Here is a 19807-nt window from a genome sequence, read left to right on the forward strand (position 1 = left end):
TGACAAATCATGGCTTGAACTATCTTGCTTTGCATGTAATGAGTCTATCTCATATATTAGTTTCACCTTTCAAGTTGCATTAGTGAAATAAATGAACTTTTGTACGATATTCTAATTTTTCGAGTTTGACCTGTAGTATTGGCATGTATTTTTTTATATGGTATTAGTTGTTTAAATATTAAAAAAAATACGGGTAACATTTTCATTTACATAATGTAGTGGGCGCTGCCATATTGTAACTTAGGTTTCTTTTTCTGCTATGACTAACTAGGGACAGTTATAAGTGGCTTACTAGAGTGTGCAACCAATGACTGTGCGGAATACAGCTGTGTCAGCACTTCCACTTGTAGCATGAATTTGGTAATCCCACAGTATTCAGAATTAAATTACAGGAAAAGGGAATGAAATGAATAATGAAAGTATATTGCAAAGTTGTTTTACTACATATAATTAAACAAACAATTTATACTAATATATCAAAGTGTTTAATGTCCCTTTAAATATTTGCTATTTAATGTACAGTTTTAGCATAAGTTCATTTTCACTGCATGCTGTACATTACTATTGGTGATGCAGAAATCTAAGTACCCTGTATAAGAATGCCGTGCTTTACATTACTCATATTACATGCAAAATAATCTATTTGTAGTGTTTGCAGCAAAGTAGTTTTAAATGGCTAATGAAGGGTTTTGCCTTCCATTTAAATAAATAATATATTAATTTCCATTATCTTGTGTGTGGCTTGATTTCACTGTTTTCCTTTTCTGAGACAAAAAAACCCGTCCTCATTAACGTACAGATTTGAATGCACTTTCGTAAACAGAAGTTTGTCTCTCATTCCAGTCTACACTAGATCATCAAGAGAATTATATGCCTGTTCAGATGATCTTCCTAGGGTTATTTCTACTCTAATTACTGTGCCTCCGTGTACCCACAGTAATGGATGATTCTTTGCTTAAATTATTTATCTTTTTGGTTGATAAAAATATTTAGTTGGCGAACTATGGTGGAAGCAGGGCCCTCAGGTCTTCATTAAAGGAACAGTAGACTGTAAAATAGTTTTTCCCATAATTTATTTTCAATGATTTGTTACACAAGCTGCAGAGTATAAAATATGGGTAATTGCATTTTCAGGTTTGTGTATATGAATTAGCTGGTTTTGTGCTTTTAAACCACAGCCTATTCAAATGGGTTGAGCTTGCAGGTAAAATCAGATCTCATTATTTTATCACTTTGTGTAAACACACATGCTTCCTTATTTTATATCCGTTTGTAAACCAAAGCCTAATATTTAGAGAATGCAATGGAACATTAACATTTTATTACTCAACTATTCTGCACCCCACTGGGAGTGTAATTTATTCTGCTGGATGTGTTTACTTAGGCTTGTCAATAGCATAGACTCCAGTAAATAAACTTTCAGTGTAGGTAGGGATTTCACAGGCTAAATCAGCTATTTCAAATGCAGAAATAAGGGTAAACAAGCTACAGGTAAAATGGATCATTGGGAACAATTTAAAGGGGAATTTTGGGGGGTAAATTGTCCCTTTAATAATAATGATACAATGAGTCTGCTTGAGCGGGGTTTTAGTGAGCAGATGTGGTGTCAGTTTGGAATAGTTAGAGGGCTGACTTATTGGGCAGTTACAGGAAGGGCACATTGATGAAAAGTAAGATAGAATAAGCTGAATGTGTGAGGGTCAGTAACTAGGTAATGTAATGTGTGAGATATCTTTCTGTCATACTGTTGATATCAGATGAAGCCGTATTGCTGGGATATAAAGCCTAAATATTCAAGGTACAGTAAATGTAACATTTAAACTTGTATGATTCATATGGAGAGTGCAATGTTACAACAACTTTCTAATTGTCTTCTCCATAGAAAATATTACTTTATAATATTATATTCAAAGCACAAATTAAATGAAAAATTAAACATAAATTGATTTTATGATAATTTGTGTAATAAACAATGAAAATGTTAATATTCACTAATTGTTTCTTAATATGGACTTGGACTTTAGCCAGGTGGTCGGTAAAATCACCCATTTGGGGCATCCAATAAAAAGGTTCTGAGAAAACTGATTTTTATTACCAAATTTCCTTCATTGCCTTGGTATACTTTGTAGAATAGCATACATAAATATGCTAAGGAGCAGCAATTAACTAATGGGCACTAGCTGGTGATTGGTGGCTGCACATATATGATTATTGTTACTGGCTCATTAGATGAGATCAGCTAGCAACCAGTAGTTCATTGTTGTACCTTAGCCGACTCTTCAACAAAGAATATCAAGAGAATGAAGCCAATTTAATAATAGAAGTAAATAGGAAATTTGTTTACAATTTCATGTTTTATCTGAACCATGCAAGGATAATTATTTACTGCTGCTTTTGGGACGTATCCCTTCCCTTGTATTCCTGCAACAGTATTAAAACCCCTTGTTAGAAATAAAGCATTTATCTCAAAAGTCGGTGTTGTAAAGTATAAAAAATGATTATTGTCATTAGTATCCCACAACTATAGACTCTGTCTATGTAATAGTGTTGTAATAGTTTCTTAACAAAATTAAACCTGACAGTCTGAAATGACAATGTTCTATTTATATTTCTCTGCTGCAAGATAATGCAAGATTACTAGATGTCGGATTTATTTTTTTATTCTCTTTATTTTCTAAATTAATTATTAAAGAACTATTATAGTGATAAAATTACAATCTCTCATTCATCAGAGAACCAGAGGTGCCAAGCAGAACTTTCCTGTACTTTTAACTGTGTGTTTAACCCATAGACTGGCCAGTTCGCTAGTGATATAATGGCATGCTTTAACGAATACGAGCGTAAAAAGGTGTTTTTTTTTTGTAGGCAGAACATATGGGTCATTTTTTTATTTACCTTTTTAGGATATATGTTATGGGAGTCTGATATAAAATATTTATGAAATTGTATCTAAAACAACAACATTTTAATGGTTTTATTTATATTCATCTGACATCTAATTGCTAGTTTTATAGTTGTTTTTTTGTTTATCTCCTTTAGTTTAGATTCTGATTATATGCATTATCTTGATAAGTGGAAATGAAGTGTTGTTCTTCGTACTGCATTTTCCCTAAGCACTCATTTTTAATTAATTTTGATGTACACGAGTAAAATCTTCTTGTTCTTTGTCAGAAATGAAGATTTAATGTTCTGTTCTTAATTTGAGAGTTTCATTTCATTTTAAACAACTTTTCTGCTGTCACATCTTAAGTTAGGATCACTTCTAATTGGTCTTATTTCTCAAGGTAGTAAGTAATTTAGATAATGGATTTTTTGCAATTTTTTTTTTATACCTATTTTGTTATCACCTAGAAGCTAGAACTGAAAATCAAAATGTAATATGAGCACACTGTGAAGCCTTAAATTCTCCATTCAATGAATAGTTACAGATTAAAGGGACAGTCTACTCCAGAATTGTTATTGTTTAAAAAGATAGATAATCCCTTTATTACCCATTCCCCAGTTTTGCACAGCCAATTTAGTTATATTAATATACTTTTTTACCTGTGTGATTACCTTGTATCTAAACCTCTGCAGACTGCCCCCTTATTTCAGTTCTTTTGACAGCCTTGCATTGTAGCCAAATGCCCCCTCATAAGTAACTCCACGGGCGTGAGCACAATGTTATCTATATGCACACGTGAACTAACGCCCTCTAGCTGTGAAAAACTGTCAAATGCATTCAGATAAGAGATGGCCTTCATGGGCTTAGAAATAAGCATATGAGCCTATCTAGGTTTAGATTTCAACAAATAATACCAAGAGAACAAAGCAAAATTGATGATAAAAGCAAATTGTAAAGTTGTTTAAAATGACATTTCCTGTCCGAATCATCATGTTTAATTTTGACTAGCCTGTCCCTTTAATGTGTAATTGGACTGCAGTTATAAGTATAGGTTAAGTCCTGGCCCTTTGATGAATACTTCCAAGGTTTTTTTGTTGTTTTTTTTTTAGATTGAATTTTGTGCTTTTGTTAACTTTTTAGACATGCTGGTATTGTGTTCATCAAACAATAAATCAGTTGTACTTGTACTTGTTCAAAGGAACAAACGCTAGGATTTACCATTGGAACAAATAAAAGGGGACTTTCAATTTCCTGCACGGCTATTGACGAAGAGGTGGAAACGCCACCTCTTAGCCAAATAGCGTTCTGCCGTAGGCTGCCTTAGCAACGACGAACGCTGCAAACAAATAAAGGAGCTTTCAGCATGAAGCATTTTATATTTCATGAATTAAAGTCCCCTTTATTTGTTCCAATGGTAAATCCTAGCATTTCAGAATTTACCATCACTTTAAAGGTTTTTCCCAAGTTATTAATATAATTGTAACCAGAAGCTTAATGTTGGTAACTGAAATGTTTTCTGTGTGATATGGGTTTCAATAAAAAGAAAAGAAAAAGAAACAAAACATTCTTTAAAGAGAAAAAAAAAGTGACATCTTTTATGGGGGTTGGGGCTGTCTTGTAAATGTCATCAGTGGGGAGGCCCACACAACTAAGATTTAAAGTGGCAGTAAAGTCAAAAACTTTTTTGAGTAAGATAGAGCATGTAGTTTTAAACAAGTATATTCAGGAGCAGCAATGCTCTACTGGGAGCTAGCCTAACACATCTGATGAGCCACTGACTAGAGGCATTTATGTGCAGCCACTAATCACTTAGCATTTATGTTCATAGCTGCTCCTTAGCCTATCTAGGTTTAATCTTCATCAAACTATGAGAGAACCATACAAATTAGATAATAGAAGTAAATTGGAAAGTTGTTTAAATTGGCATGCTCTATATGAGTCATGAAAATTGTATTTTAACCTTTACTGTGCCTTTAATGTGGTAGGTACTGGAGACTTAAAGGGACACTGAACCCAAATTTTTTCTTTCGTGATCGTGATTCAGATAGACAGAGCATGCAATTTTAAGCAACTTTCTAATTAACTCCTATTATCAAATTTTCTTCATTCTCTTGGTATGTTTATTTGAAAAGAATGTAAGTTTAGATGCCTGCCCATTTTTTGTGAACAACCTGAGTTGTCCTTGCTGATTGGACAGCACCAATGAACCAAGTGCTGTCCATGGTGCTGAACCAAAAATTTGCTGGCTCCTTAGCTTAAATGCTTTCTTTTTCAAATAAAGATAGCAAGAGAACGAAGAAAATGTGATAATAGAAGTAAATTAGAAAGTTGCTTAAAATTGCATGCTCTATCTGAATCATGAAAGAGAAAAAAATTTGGGTTCAGTATCCCTTTTAAAGGGACAGTATACAGCAATTGTTATTTAACTGCATGTAATAGACACTACTATAAATAATAAGATGCACAGATACTTATATAAAAATGCAGTATAAAACCGTTTAAAAACTTACTTAGAAGCTCCCATTTTAGCTCTGTTGAAAGGTTAGCTGTAACACCCATTGAAAGTGGTTATATAGCAAAAACAGCAGACCCTCCCTTCCTCTGCATATGAAAAGACCATTTACACAAACAGGAGCAAGCTGGAGTAGGTATACATCAGTATTCTCCTAAAATGTTTGGGCTTGGTTAGGAGCCTGAAAAGGGCTTGGTTAGGAAACTGAAAATCAGTGCAATGTTATTTAAAAATAAGCAAAACTATATATTTAAAAAAAAAAAATATCTGTATAGGCTATATAAATGGATCATCTGCAAAACATTTATGCAAAGAAAAATCTAGTGTATAATGTCCCTTTAATGAAACACTAAACATTTTAAGATTGTAATGTAACATTTTTAATTATGTGCAGTATAAAGAACTTAGCAATTATTTATTTTGTCCACTTTTACTGTAATTTAACCCTAAAAAATGTGGATACAGACAACAGACCTCACAAGTTTAAGCCTATTATTTTCCTCACAGCTTTTGTTTGCTTATAATATATAGCTGTCCCTATTTGGCCTCGGCAGAAGTGGGCTGAGGGAAATCTAACTTAAAAGATAGTTGCACTCATTACTTTGTGAAGACTGAAAGCCAGATGATCTAAAGCTCTCCTCTCTGGTGAGATTATCTAAGAAGTTATGTCAGAAATGTGAGGTCTCTCAAAGAATATTAGATTCAGATCTATTTATCTCACCATGTAGGGTTCTTAGTGTGAAGGAGACGCTCATAAATGCTCAAAAACTGCCCCCGAAGATTTTGCAAGCTTTCTCTATATGCCAGCAAGTTTTTGAAAACTTTGCCCTTATTTCTCCAACATAGGTGTGTCCGGTCCACGGCGTCATCCTTACTTGTGGGATATTCTCTTCCCCAACAGGAAATGGCAAAGAGCCCAGCAAAGCTGGTCACATGATCCCTCCTAGGCTCCGCCTACCCCAGTCATTCTCTTTGCCGTTGTACAGGCAACATCTCCACGGAGATGGCTTAGAGTTTTTTAGTGTTTAACTGTAGTTTTTATTATTCAATCAAGAGTTTGTTATTTTAAAATAGTGCTGGTATGTACTATTTACTCAGAAACAGAAAAGAGATGAAGATTTCTGTTTGTATGAGGAAAATGATTTTAGCAACCGTTACTAAAATCCATGGCTGTTCCACACAGGACTGTTGAGAGCAATTAACTTCAGTTGGGGGAACAGTGAGCAGTCTCTTGCTGCTTGAGGTATGACACATTCTAACAAGACGATGTAATGCTGGAAGCTGTCATTTTCCCTATGGGATCCGGTAAGCCATGTTTATTAAGATAGTAAATAAGGGCTTCACAAGGGCTTAATAAGACTGTAGACTTTTTCTGGGCTAAATCGATTCATTATTAACACATATTTAGCCTTGAGGAATCATTTAATCTGGGTATTTTGATAAGATTATATCGGCAGGCACTGTTTTAGACACCTTATTCTTTAGGGGCTTTCCCAAATCATAGGCAGAGCCTCATTTTCGCGCCGGTGTTGCGCACTTGTTTTTGAGAGGCATGACATGCAGTCGCATGTGTGAGGAGCTCTGATACATAGAAAAGACTTTCTGAAGGCGTCATTTGGTATCGTATTCCCCTTTGGGCTTGGTTGGGTCTCAGCAAAGCAGATACCAGGGACTGTAAAGGGGTTAAAGTTAAAAACGGCTCCGGTTCCGTTATTTTAAGGGTTAAAGCTTCCAAATTTGGTGTGCAATACTTTTAAGGCTTTAAGACACTATGGTGAAATTTTGGTGAATTTTGAACAATTCCTTCATATTTTTTCGCAATTGCAGTAATAAAGTGTGTTCAGTTTAAAATTTAAAGTGACAGTAACGGTTTTATTTTAAAACGTTTTTTGTACTTTGTTATCAAGTTTATGCCTGTTTAACATGTCTGAACTACCAGATAGACTGTGTTCTGAATGTGGGGAAGCCAGAGTTCCTTCTCATTTAAATAAATGTGATTTATGTGACAATGACAATGATGCCCAAGATGATTCCTCAAGTGAGGGGAGTAAGCATGGTACTGCATCATTCCCTCCTTCGTCTACACGAGTCTTGCCCACTCAGGAGGCCCCTAGTACATCTAGCGCGCCAATACTCCTTACTATGCAACAATTAACGGCTGTAATGGATAATTCTGTCAAAAACATTTTAGCCAAAATGCACACTTATCAGCGTAAGCGCGACTGCTCTGTTTTAGATACTGAAGAGCATGACGACGCTGATAATAATGGTTCTGAAGGGCCCCTAAACCAGTCTGATGGGGCCAGGGAGGTTTTGTCTGAGGGAGAAATTACTGATTCAGGGAACATTTCTCAACAAGCTGAACCTGATGTGATTACGTTTAAATTTAAGTTGGAACATCTCCGCATTCTGCTTAAGGAGGTATTGTCCACTCTGGATGATTGTGACAAGTTGGTCATCCCAGAGAAACTATGTAAAATGGACAAGTTCCTAGAGGTCCCGGGGCTCCCAGAAGCTTTTCCTATACCCAAGCGGGTGGCGGACATTGTAAATAAAGAATGGGAAAGGCCCGGTATTCCTTTCGTCCCTCCCCCCATATTTAAAAAATTGTTTCCTATGGTCGACCCCAGAAAGGACTTATGGCAGACAGTCCCCAAGGTCGAGGGAGCGGTTTCCACCTTAAACAAACGCACCACTATACCCATAGAAGATAGTTGTGCTTTCAAAGATCCTATGGATAAAAAATTAGAAGGTTTACTTAAAAAGATGTTTGTTCAGCAGGGTTACCTTCTACAACCAATTTCATGCATTGTCCCTGTCGCTACAGCCGCGTGTTTCTGGTTCGATGAGCTGGTAAAGGCGGTCGATAGTGATTCTCCTCCTTATGAGGAGATTATGGACAGAATCAATGCTCTCAAATTGGCTAATTCTTTCACCTTAGACGCCACTTTGCAATTGGCTAGGTTAGCGGCTAAGAATTCTGGGTTTGCTATTGTGGCGCGCAGAGCGCTTTGGTTGAAATCTTGGTCAGCTGATGCGTCTTCCAAGAACAAGCTACTTAACATTCCTTTCAAGGGGAAAACGCTGTTTGGCCCTGACTTGAAAGAGATTATCTCTGATATCACTGGGGGTAAGGGCCACGCCCTTCCTCAGGATCGGCCTTTCAAGGCCAAAAATAAACCTAATTTTCGTCCCTTTCGTAGAAACGGACCAGCCCAAAGTGCTACGTCCTCTAAGCAAGAGGGTAATACTTCTCAAGCCAAGCCAGCTTGGAGACCAATGCAAGGCTGGAACAAGGGAAAGCAGGCCAAGAAACCTGCCACTGCTACCAAGACAGCATGAAATGTTGGCCCCCGATCTGGGACCGGATCTGGTGGGGGGCAGACTCTCTCTCTTCGCTCAGGCTTGGGCAAGAGATGTTCTGGATCCTTGGGCGCTAGAAATAGTCTCCCAAGGTTATTTTCTGGAGTTCAAGGGGCTTCCCCCAAGGGGGAGGTTCCACAGGTCTCAGTTGTCTTCAGACCACATAAAAAGACAGGCATTCTTACATTGTGTAGAAGACCTGTTAAAAATGGGAGTGATTCATCCTGTTCCATTAGGAGAACAAGGGATGGGGTTCTACTCCAATCTGTTCATAGTTCCCAAAAAAGAGGGAACGTTCAGACCAATCTTAGATCTCAAGATCTTAAACAAGTTTCTCAAGGTTCCATCGTTCAAGATGGAAACCATTCGAACAATTCTTCCTTCCATCCAGGAAGGTCAATTCATGACCACGGTGGATTTAAAGGATGCGTATCTACATATTCCTATCCACAAGGAACATCATCGGTTCCTAAGGTTCGCATTCCTGGACAAGCATTACCAGTTCGTGGCGCTTCCTTTCGGATTAGCCACTGCTCCAAGGATTTTCACAAAGGTACTAGGGTCCCTTCTAGCTGTGCTAAGACCAAGGGGCATTGCCGTAGTACCTTACTTGGACGACATTCTGATTCAAGCGTCGTCCCTTCCTCAAGCAAAGGCTCACACGGACATTGTCCTGGCCTTTATCAGATCTCACGGATGGAAAGTGAACGTGGAAAAGAGTTCTCTATCTCCGTCAACAAGGGTTCCCTTCTTGGGAACAATAATAGACTCCTTAGAAATGAGGATTTTTCTGACAGAAGCCAGAAAAACAAAACTTCTAGACTCTTGTCGGATACTTCGTTCCGTTCCTCTTCCTTCCATAGCGCAGTGCATGGAAGTGATAGGTTTGATGGTAGCGGCAATGGACATAGTTCCTTTTGCACGCATTCATCTAAGACCATTACAACTGTGCATGCTCAGTCAGTGGAATGGGGACTATACAGACTTGTCTCCGAAGATACAAGTAAATCAGAGGACCAGAGACTCACTCCGTTGGTGGCTGTCCCTGGACAACCTGTCACAAGGGATGACCTTCCGCAGACCAGAGTGGGTCATTGTCACGACCGACGCCAGTCTGATGGGCTGGGGCGCGGTCTGGGGATCCCTGAAAGCTCAGGGTCTTTGGTCTCGGGAAGAATCTCTTCTACCGATAAATATTCTGGAACTGAGAGCGATATTCAATGCTCTCAAGGCTTGGCCTCAGCTAGCGAGGGCCAAGTTCATACGGTTTCAATCAGACAACATGACAACTGTTGCGTACATCAACCATCAGGGGGGAACAAGGAGTTCCCTAGCGATGGAAGAAGTGACCAAAATCATTCTATGGGCGGAGTCTCACTCCTGCCACCTGTCTGCTATCCACATCCCAGGAGTGGAAAATTGGGAAGCGGATTTTCTGAGTCGTCAGACATTGCATCCGGGGGAGTGGGAACTCCATCCGGAAATCTTTGCCCAAGTCACTCAACTGTGGGGCATTCCAGACATGGATCTGATGGCCTCTCGTCAGAACTTCAAAGTTCCTTGCTACGGGTCCAGATCCAGGGATCCCAAGGCGGCTCTAGTGGATGCACTAGTAGCACCTTGGACCTTCAAACTAGCTTATGTGTTCCCGCCGTTTCCTCTCATCCCCAGGCTGGTAGCCAGGATCAATCAGGAGAGGGCGTCGGTGATCTTGATAGCTCCTGCGTGGCCACGCAGGACTTGGTATGCAGATCTGGTGAATATGTCATCGGCTCCACCATGGAAGCTACCTTTGAGACGAGACCTTCTTGTTCAGGGTCCGTTCGAACATCCGAATCTGGTCTCACTCCAGCTGACTGCTTGGAGATTGAACGCTTGATCTTATCGAAGCGAGGGTTCTCAGATTCTGTTATCGATACTCTTGTTCAGGCCAGAAAGCCAGTAACTAGAAAGATTTACCACAAAATTTGGAAAAAATATATCTGTTGGTGTGAATCTAAAGGATTCCCTTGGGACAAGGTTAAGATTCCTAAGATTCTTTCCTTCCTTCAAGAAGGATTGGAAATAGGATTATCTGCAAGTTCCCTGAAGGGACAGATTTCTGCCTTGTCTGTGTTACTTCACAAAAAGCTGGCAGCTGTGCCAGATGTTCAAGCCTTTGTTCAGGCTCTGGTCAGAATCAAGCCTGTTTACAAACCTTTGACTCCTCCTTGGAGTCTCAACTTAGTTCTTTCAGTTCTTCAGGGGGTTCCGTTTGAACCCTTACATTCCGTTGATATTAAGTTATTATCTTGGAAAGTTTTGTTTTTGGTTGCAATTTCTTCTGCTCGAAGAGTTTCAGAATTATCTGCTCTGCAGTGTTCTCCTCCTTATCTGGTGTTCCATGCAGATAAGGTGGTTTTACGTACTAAACCTGGTTTTCTTCCAAAAGTTGTTTCTAACAAAAACATTAACCAGGAGATTATCGTACCTTCTCTGTGTCCGAAACCAGTTTCAAAGAAGGAACGTTTGTTGCACAATTTGGATGTTGTTCGCGCTCTAAAATTCTATTTAGATGCTACAAAGGATTTTAGACAAACATCTTCCTTGTTTGTTGTTTATTCCGGTAAAAGGAGAGGTCAAAAAGCAACTTCTACCTCTCTCTCTTTTTGGATTAAAAGCATCATCAGATTGGCTTACGAGACTGCCGGACGGCAGCCTCCCGAAAGAATCACAGCTCATTCCACTAGGGCTGTGGCTTCCACATGGGCCTTCAAGAACGAGGCTTCTGTTGATCAGATATGTAGGGCAGCGACTTGGTCTTCACTGCACACTTTTACCAAATTTTAGAAGTTTGATACTTTTGCTTCTTCTGAGGCTATTTTTGGGAGAAAGGTTTTGCAAGCCGTGGTGCCTTCCATTTAGGTGACCTGATTTGCTCCCTCCCTTCATCCGTGTCCTAAAGCTTTGGTATTGGTTCCCACAAGTAAGGATGACGCCGTGGACCGGACACACCTATGTTGGAGAAAACAGAATTTATGTTTACCTGATAAATTACTTTCTCCAACGGTGTGTCCGGTCCACGGCCCGCCCTGGTTTTTTAATCAGGTCTGATATTTTATTTTCTTTAACTACAGTCACCACGGTATCATATGGTTTCTCCTATGCAAATATTCCTCCTTAACGTCGGTCGAATGACTGGGGTAGGCGGAGCCTAGGAGGGATCATGTGACCAGCTTTGCTGGGCTCTTTGCCATTTCCTGTTGGGGAAGAGAATATCCCACAAGTAAGGATGACGCCGTGGACCGGACACACCGTTGGAGAAAGTAATTTATCAGGTAAACATAAATTCTGTTTTCTTTAATGCGTACACAGGATAAATATATATATATATATATATATATATATATATATATATATATATATATATATAAAAAGAAAGTTCATAGGTATATGCACTCTCACCAACAGTTCAACTGCCAGGGTGCTCTCAAAGAATCAATGGTCATGCATAGGATAAAGCACTCACTGGACTTCAGACTTCAAACGTGATAAAATATATTAGATGAATAAAATAAATGTTATCACGTTTGAAGTCTGAAGTCCAGTGAGTGCTTTATCCTATGCATGACCATATATATATATATATATATATATATATATATATATATATATACATACACGTCTATACATTTCAATATGAATATGTAATTGCCTAATGTCCCCTTTTAAGAGAGAGAGAGAGCTATGCTGTACACAACGTTACAATAGAATGGTTACAACCATGATATTTTATACCTCACAACATTTATGGCTGACTCTCTGGGACTCAGGAGCCTAAAAAGGGCCTTTTGCCAACTTGCCATTATGTGGGCGTGGTCAAGTCTAAAGGGATGAGGTCATGGGGAGATAGTGGTTGAGATTGTTGACATATCTGAGCAGTCAATGGGCGTGTCTGAGCAGTGCATGAGTGGGGCTAATATATTCTCTTAAAACAGGGGCAATCTTGCAATTTAGGTTCCCTTAACCCTTTGAGGCTCTGAGCCGTCACAGAGTTTCTCACTCTGGTGCGGATGACGGCTCAGAGCCGTCATGAGCACTCTCCCACCTTGAGGGAGATCTGGGGCTCCTTACTGCTCCTACCCCGGCGATCGTGCCTGTAGAGGGACAGGCATCGCCGGGGCTTCACGTGATGCGCGGTGACGTCACGCGCAATTACGTGCAACTTTATTTTTACTTAACAATGTTAAGTATAGGAGGAGGGGGCATGCTGCTTAGAAGCCTGTATCTCAGGCATCTAAGCATCTACAGACCCCCAAGACCCATTGTTGGAAAGGTAATCGCCTAACCTGTCCAACAGTGTAAGTCTTGGGGGTCTGTTAAAAAAAAAAAAAAAAAAAAATGTTTTCAAAAATGATAATAATAAAAAAAAATATTAGCACCCAGGTGGGAAATGGCTTAGCAGCCAAAGGGTTAAACATCAGGGGCAATCATTCAATTTGGGACATATGGCTGTCTCAGCAGGACAGGGCTCAGAATGCTACACAAATCGGGTCAGTTGAGAGGTCTAATAATGCTTTTCCTTATATGTCTGCAGTTTTCTTTAAACCTATTTTTATCATTTACAGGTGCCAATTGTAAAATATCTGCATTTTACTGCTGGGCAATGCCATCTTCATGTATTTTTGTACCCTGTAGCAGAAGTTGTGATCAGTGATGTTGCTAGTGTTTTAAAGGGATATGAAACCCAACATTCAGATAGATCATGTGATTTTAAACTTTCTAATTTTTTTCTATTATCATTTTTTCTTTGTTTTCTTAGAATCTTTTGTTTAAAAGCAGGGAGGTTTTCTTAGGAGCCAGCCCATTTCTGGAGAACTATATGGCAGCAGTTTTGCAAGAATGTTATCCATTTGCAAGAGCACTAGATGGCAGCACTATTTCCTGCAATTTAGTGCTCCAGATGCCGACCTAGGTATCTCTTTAGCACAGAATATCTTGGGAACAAAGCTAATTTAATAATAGAAGTAAATTGGAAAACATGTTTTTAAATAATATGCTCTGTTTGAATCACAAAAATTTTTTTTTTGGGTTTCATATCCCTTTTAATGGTAATGTGTGCGTCAGTTTAGCACAAACAATACAGAGCATTTTTTATATGCAGGTTAAGCGTTATACTCCCAATGTATACAATATAGGTGTCAAAAAGGCAGCCACATCACTCTGTGAATGTACGCGTCCTCTGTCGCAGACAATAAGAATATCCACGCTCTGTGATGGCTGGGCCCGGTATGAAGATGTGGAGCTTGCCCAACCGGCACAAGTAAAGGGTTAAAATAAGAGTACGACTTTGAAGAGAGCTGTAGGCACAGAAAGAAAGACAAACACAGCAGTAACCATGCTATTGCAATTGTGTCCAGCAGTTCAGTGTCCCTTTACATCTCACTGCTTTTTGTAAGTGTAGGAGAATATGAAGCAGCTTTATAACCATACAAACACAATTGTGCAGAGAACGGTATAAAAAATTAATCACTTAAAGGGTCATATTGCTAATTGCGTTTATGTACGGAAATAGTTCTCGTTGTAAACAATCTTTTCTTTTCCATTAGATTAACTGAGCTGTGCAGGTACCAAAATGCATCACCTGCTGAGAAGGTGGTAACCGGAGGAAAGGAGTCTCTTGTGCGTACAAACAGGATTTACAATGTTTCTTTCATGAGAAAGTAGCATCTGGGCTGTAACTGAAGATGCGGCCATGGACAGGCTCCTGGCGTTGGATAATGCTGATACTTTTTGCCTGGGGGACCTTACTGTTTTACATTGGAGGACATTTAGTGAGAGATAATGATAACCCAGACCATTCCAGCAGAGAACTGTCAAAAATACTGGCAAAACTTGAACGATTGAAACAGCAGAATGAAGACTTGAGGCGAATGGCAGAATCACTCAGGTAGGAAATGCTCACGATTTATTAATGTTTTCATTTGCCCCTAAACATCTTCAAAAGAAAACTATTATTTTCTCATTTATTTCCCCTAAATGTTCTGTTTAGAAGCCTATAAGGCAAGTGCTCACTTGGCAGCCAAAGCTGTGCGTTCTTTCTCCCTCTGCTTTACTTGGCAATGCTGTACTGTACACGTTTCCATGTAAAATGCAATCCCTCAGATAAATGCTGTATAGTTTTATGTAACAAGGCTTCTTAAAGGGACAGTAAATACCTTGAGATTTAACTATACAATGTTTAGTTATGTGTAGTTAAACAACTATGCTATATTTTTTTCATTGCTTATTTTACCTTCTTTTATGTGAGTTAGCTCTGAAAATTTTGCATTCCCAATTCTCAGAAGTCGAAATGTACCCTGCAGACAGAGGCGTAACTAAAATCACAGGGCCCAGGTGCAAAAATCTAAGAAGCCCCCCCCCCCCCCAAAAAAAAAAAGGTGAATTTGATACATATATATTTTTTTCTAACATTTAACACAGAAAAAAAAATGTGAATCGGATTACATGACTGCAAAAGGAGGTACCCTGTGCCCACAGTCTGTGAGATGGTCTGACCCCCTATTACTGTATATAGTGACACTGTTTAACCCACCAGTACTGTATATAGTGAGTCAGTGACACAGTCTGTAATCTGCCGGTGAGATGGCTGGCCTGACCCTACCTGCACCAGTACTTTATAAAAAGACCACAGTAGTCTGTGACATGGTCCAGCCCCCCCGTACTGTATATAGTGGTACTGTATAGTGACACTGTTTACCCCTCCCCCCCATGCTGTAGTAACAAGGTCTGTAATTTGCTGGTTCCACAAACATACACACACACATACATGCATAAATACACACACAGTCACATACACACACACACACACACATAAACACCAATGGGTAAAACAGAAACACTAACTCCTGTAGTCAGAGACAGAGACACTAGTGAAGCATCACATTACACTCACATGATATCAGTGCAGGTCAACGTTTTTTATTGAAGATTTTTTATTTTTTTTATTTTTAAAGCTGAGCTCCCATCCTCGGGGGCCTGGTCACAGTTGCGACCTCTGCACCCCCTGTAGTTCCGCCCCTGCCTGCAGACTTCAGGCTAACCCTGATAAATATCTTCCCCTAACTTGCTTTAAATGTTGACAAATGCAAAACAATGTACTTTATACTAACATTATGACCATGGCTGGCTTTCAAATCCAGATTGGCTCGTCCAAATAAGGCAAGTGGTAGGTGGAGTTTGGTTATTGAAAAGCAATTGCAGCAAACAATGTTGGTTTTAGAAATGTTTAGACTTGATTTATGTTGTTTTATAGCTGCACAACAGATGTGTCTTGTAATTACAAGGTGTTTACGCTATTGTTTGTCTATTGGACGTTAAAGTATATTAAATATGCATAGTATATGTCAGCAAATATTTTGTAATAAAAGCATTTAAAAGGCCAGTAAACCTAGAAAATAATGTTATATTATTCTGTACATAGTGCAGAATTATATAACATTATATTAGTGCTAGCTTTATGCAAGCAGTTACATTTTTATTAAAAAAGAGGGTTTTTCAGATCTGCCCTCTGTGCTCTACTGAGCGGGTCTGGTTTTTTTCACTGAGCGCATCTCGACAGCTGTCTAGTCACAGCCTGGCCCGATCGCTGTCTGTCTGACAGCGGGAGCGAGCTACACTGAGTGTAATGGTGCGATCGGGCCGGGCTGTGACTAGACAGCTGCTCAGATGCGCTCAGTGGAAAAACAGACCCGCTCAGTAGAGCACAGAGGGCGGGTCTGAAAAACCCTCTTTTTTAATATAAATGTAACCGCAATATTATGTTGCATAAAGCTAGCACTAATATAATGTTATATAATTCTGCACTATGTGCAGAATTATATAACATTATTTTCTAGGTTTACTGGCCCTTTAAATACTTGTAAGTAAAATTTACATTGTTTTACAGTCTAAGTGCATACTCCATCAAAAGCTACTTACATTTGTTTATCTTATATATCTTGCCCAGAACAATAAAGGACATATATTAATGACCTTCTGCTTTGCTCAAATAATTGCTGTTGTAGCATGTAGCTCGGTCAGGAATCTGAAATGCAAAGGATGCAGTGCAGCTTCTCTGTGTGTAATTTAAAACCACTATGTTCACAGATAAATTATAGGGAAAGCAAACTTTAAAAATTACTTTTGGAGCTTAAGGTACTAATAACGTTTTCAGTTTAGCAGTTCTGTTATTTTATTTGGATGTTTGTTTAAGGTATTAACAAGAAATAATGCAAAAGGGAAAACACCCTCACGTTTAACATAATACGGATAGCGAGTTGGGTGTTGTCCGGAACAGTTAAATTCACTTTAAGATTTTAAAGAGAAGGCATGAGAGAGCTTGTTGTAGAGAGACAATGTTAAGGGTTAGTACCACCATAATCTTTGTGTGCCACAACAATAATTTTGCTCAAATATTGTCACTGAGCAATTGGTTATGCAATGACAATTAAAGGGACAGTCTAGTCAAAATTAAACTTTCATGATTCAGATAGGGCATGTCATTTTAAACAACTTTCCAATTTACTTTTATCATCAAATTTGCTTTGTTCTCTTAAGATTTTTAGTTTAAAACTAAACCTAGGTAGGTTTATATGCTAAATTCTAAGCCCTTGAAGGCTGCCTTTTATCTGAATGCATTTGACAGTTTTTTAAAGCTAGAGGGCATTAGTTCATGTGTGACATAAAATAACATTGTGCTCACTATCGTGGAGTTATTTGAGTCGGCACTGATTGGCTAAAATGCAAGTCTGTCAAAAGAACTGAAATAAGCGGGCAGAGGCTAAGATACAAGGTAATCACAAAGGTAAAAAGTGTATTAATATAACTATGTTTGCTATGCAAAACTGGGGAATTAGTAATAAAGTGATTATCTTTTTAAACAATAACAATTCTGGAGTAGACTGTCCCTTTAAGCATTTTATGTGTAATTAGAAATATGGAGTTTAAACCAGAGATACCAACAAACATTTCTAAAGGATTATGAGTTTCTCGAGTTATACAAAAGACAGCACAAATATATCTATTTCACAGTGGGTAAATGTACCTTATATAGTAGGAGGATAACTATATTGTAAGATGTTTAAACATTTAGTAAGGGAAAGTCAAATATGGGGAAGTAATTGTATGGATTTTATTTTTATTATTAGAGGTTTTTATTATTATTTTTATTTATTTTTTGCTGTTTTTTTCAAAAGCTCATAATAATCACAGCATAACTCAAAAACTCATGAAACTTGGCACAGTGCTAGAGATCTATGCTGTGCATAATCCTGTGCAACATAAATCTCATAGGTCATATGATCTAGCAGCCATATTGCTTTTTGCGACTAATTTTGACAAACGCTTTAAAATCTTCTCTGGAACAGTTTATGTTACAGTTGTGAAACTTGCTGTGTGTACTGCTGTACTGACCTAGAATAAAGTTTGTTCAAGAGAAGTGATTTACTCACATGATCTAGTTGCCATTTTGGAATGTGCGAAAATCTTTAAACATCTTCTTCTTTGAAACCGCTAAGTGCAATGAAGCGCAGTTTTGCACATGTGCTCTTTAGAAGGTCATCTACCAAGATTTTTCAAACTGCAAATTTTCCATAATCAACATGGCTGCTATGAGCCATTCACCTTTCTATAGTTGTTTAATTGCGTAAATTTGCACTTTATGCATTATGTTTACACTATTTAACTGTATTACAGTGTAGCAGACACATGATTACACATAGTCATGACTCCTAAAGGCAATATTGTAGTCAAAGTTCGCACTGCGCAGTCATAGAGGTCTACAGTGAGCATTAGTATGTGCAATTTAAAAGCCATACATTGCATAGCTCGGTGGCCTTTTTGTTTCGTATGCGCTGTTTTTAAAAACGACAAAAATCTTCTTTTCCAAAACCACTTATGGGACAGACTTGACATTTTGTTTATAGAGTTATCTTATGACCAACATTCATATTTGTTCAAGAGAAGTTGTCATGTGGTTTGGCAGCCATTTTGAGTTGTTCAAAAATGCTTAACGATATTTTTTAATTGATAATAAAACAAAAACCGTTTTACAAAAATGCTTTATTTTTGCCTTGTTTATTGATATCTATGGTGAGGACTATTGTGCATAATATGGAGGCTGTATATCATATGATCTGGCAGCTATCTTGTTTTACGCAAACATTTTGAAAATCTATTTTCTCTAAAACTGCTTATGTTAGAAACTTGCTGTATAACCTTTTATTGAGACCTAGAGTCACAGGTGTTCTTGTTGAAGGAATTGGTCACAAGCTGTGGCAGCCATATTGGTTTACGCAAAAAAATAAAAAATGTGTTTTCTTTGCAACCGCTTATGTTAAAGCTGTAAAATTTTCTGTATAACCATATATTGTGACCTAGAGTTACATCTGTTCATGTTGAATGTATTTGTAATATGGTGTGGCAGCCATCTTGAAAAACACAAACATTTCAAAAATGTCTTTTCTTTGCAACTGCTTATTTTAAAGCTGTGAAATTTGCTGTTTAACCATATATTGTGACCTAGAGTTACATCTGTTGGTGTTGAAAGTATTAGTCATATGGTGTGGTAGCCATCTTGAAAAATGCAAAAAAATTAAAAATGCGCTTGACTACCTCTTCTGCTGCTTGCAGCTATATATTTTTTTGTAATTTATAAAAATCTGTGAAACAAACTATTAAACATGGAGATAAGGTTTAGTTATTAGTTTAAAAACTGAAAAAGAAGATTGTGGGTGGCGCCAGTAAAGGCTAACTGTAGAAGTAATAGATTTTGGGTATGAAATATATCTAAAAGTACGAATCACAATATACAAAATTCCAAATAGAAATTTAATGTGAAAGAATATAAAACACAACTAAACCTATTGTGAAAAGGCAATAATTTAATGTTACCAAGCTCACTCAGCTCTAAAAACGATAAATAATAATCTTAAAAAGCAGGTATATTAAATAAATGTCAATTTCTTTCATGTAATTAGCAAGAGTCCATGAGCTAGTGACGTATGGGATATACATTCCTACCAGGAGGG

At 38.0% G+C, this 19807-nt stretch overlaps 1 protein-coding gene across 1 annotated transcript in view; it reads left to right on the top strand.

Moving 5' to 3' along the window:
- The window catches only part of FUT8 (fucosyltransferase 8), a 678563-nt gene that overhangs the window by 242062 nt on the left and 416694 nt on the right, over positions 1-19807 (top strand). The window contains exon 3 of the mRNA XM_053697682.1: positions 14348-14688. Within this exon, the coding sequence (XP_053553657.1) occupies positions 14486-14688 (203 nt within the window). The 5' untranslated portion in view covers positions 14348-14485. The remainder of the gene's footprint in view (positions 1-14347; positions 14689-19807) is intronic.

The sequence above is a fragment of the Bombina bombina genome, chromosome 1 (assembly GCF_027579735.1).
Source record: "Bombina bombina isolate aBomBom1 chromosome 1, aBomBom1.pri, whole genome shotgun sequence".
Taxonomy (NCBI): domain Eukaryota; kingdom Metazoa; phylum Chordata; class Amphibia; order Anura; family Bombinatoridae; genus Bombina; species Bombina bombina.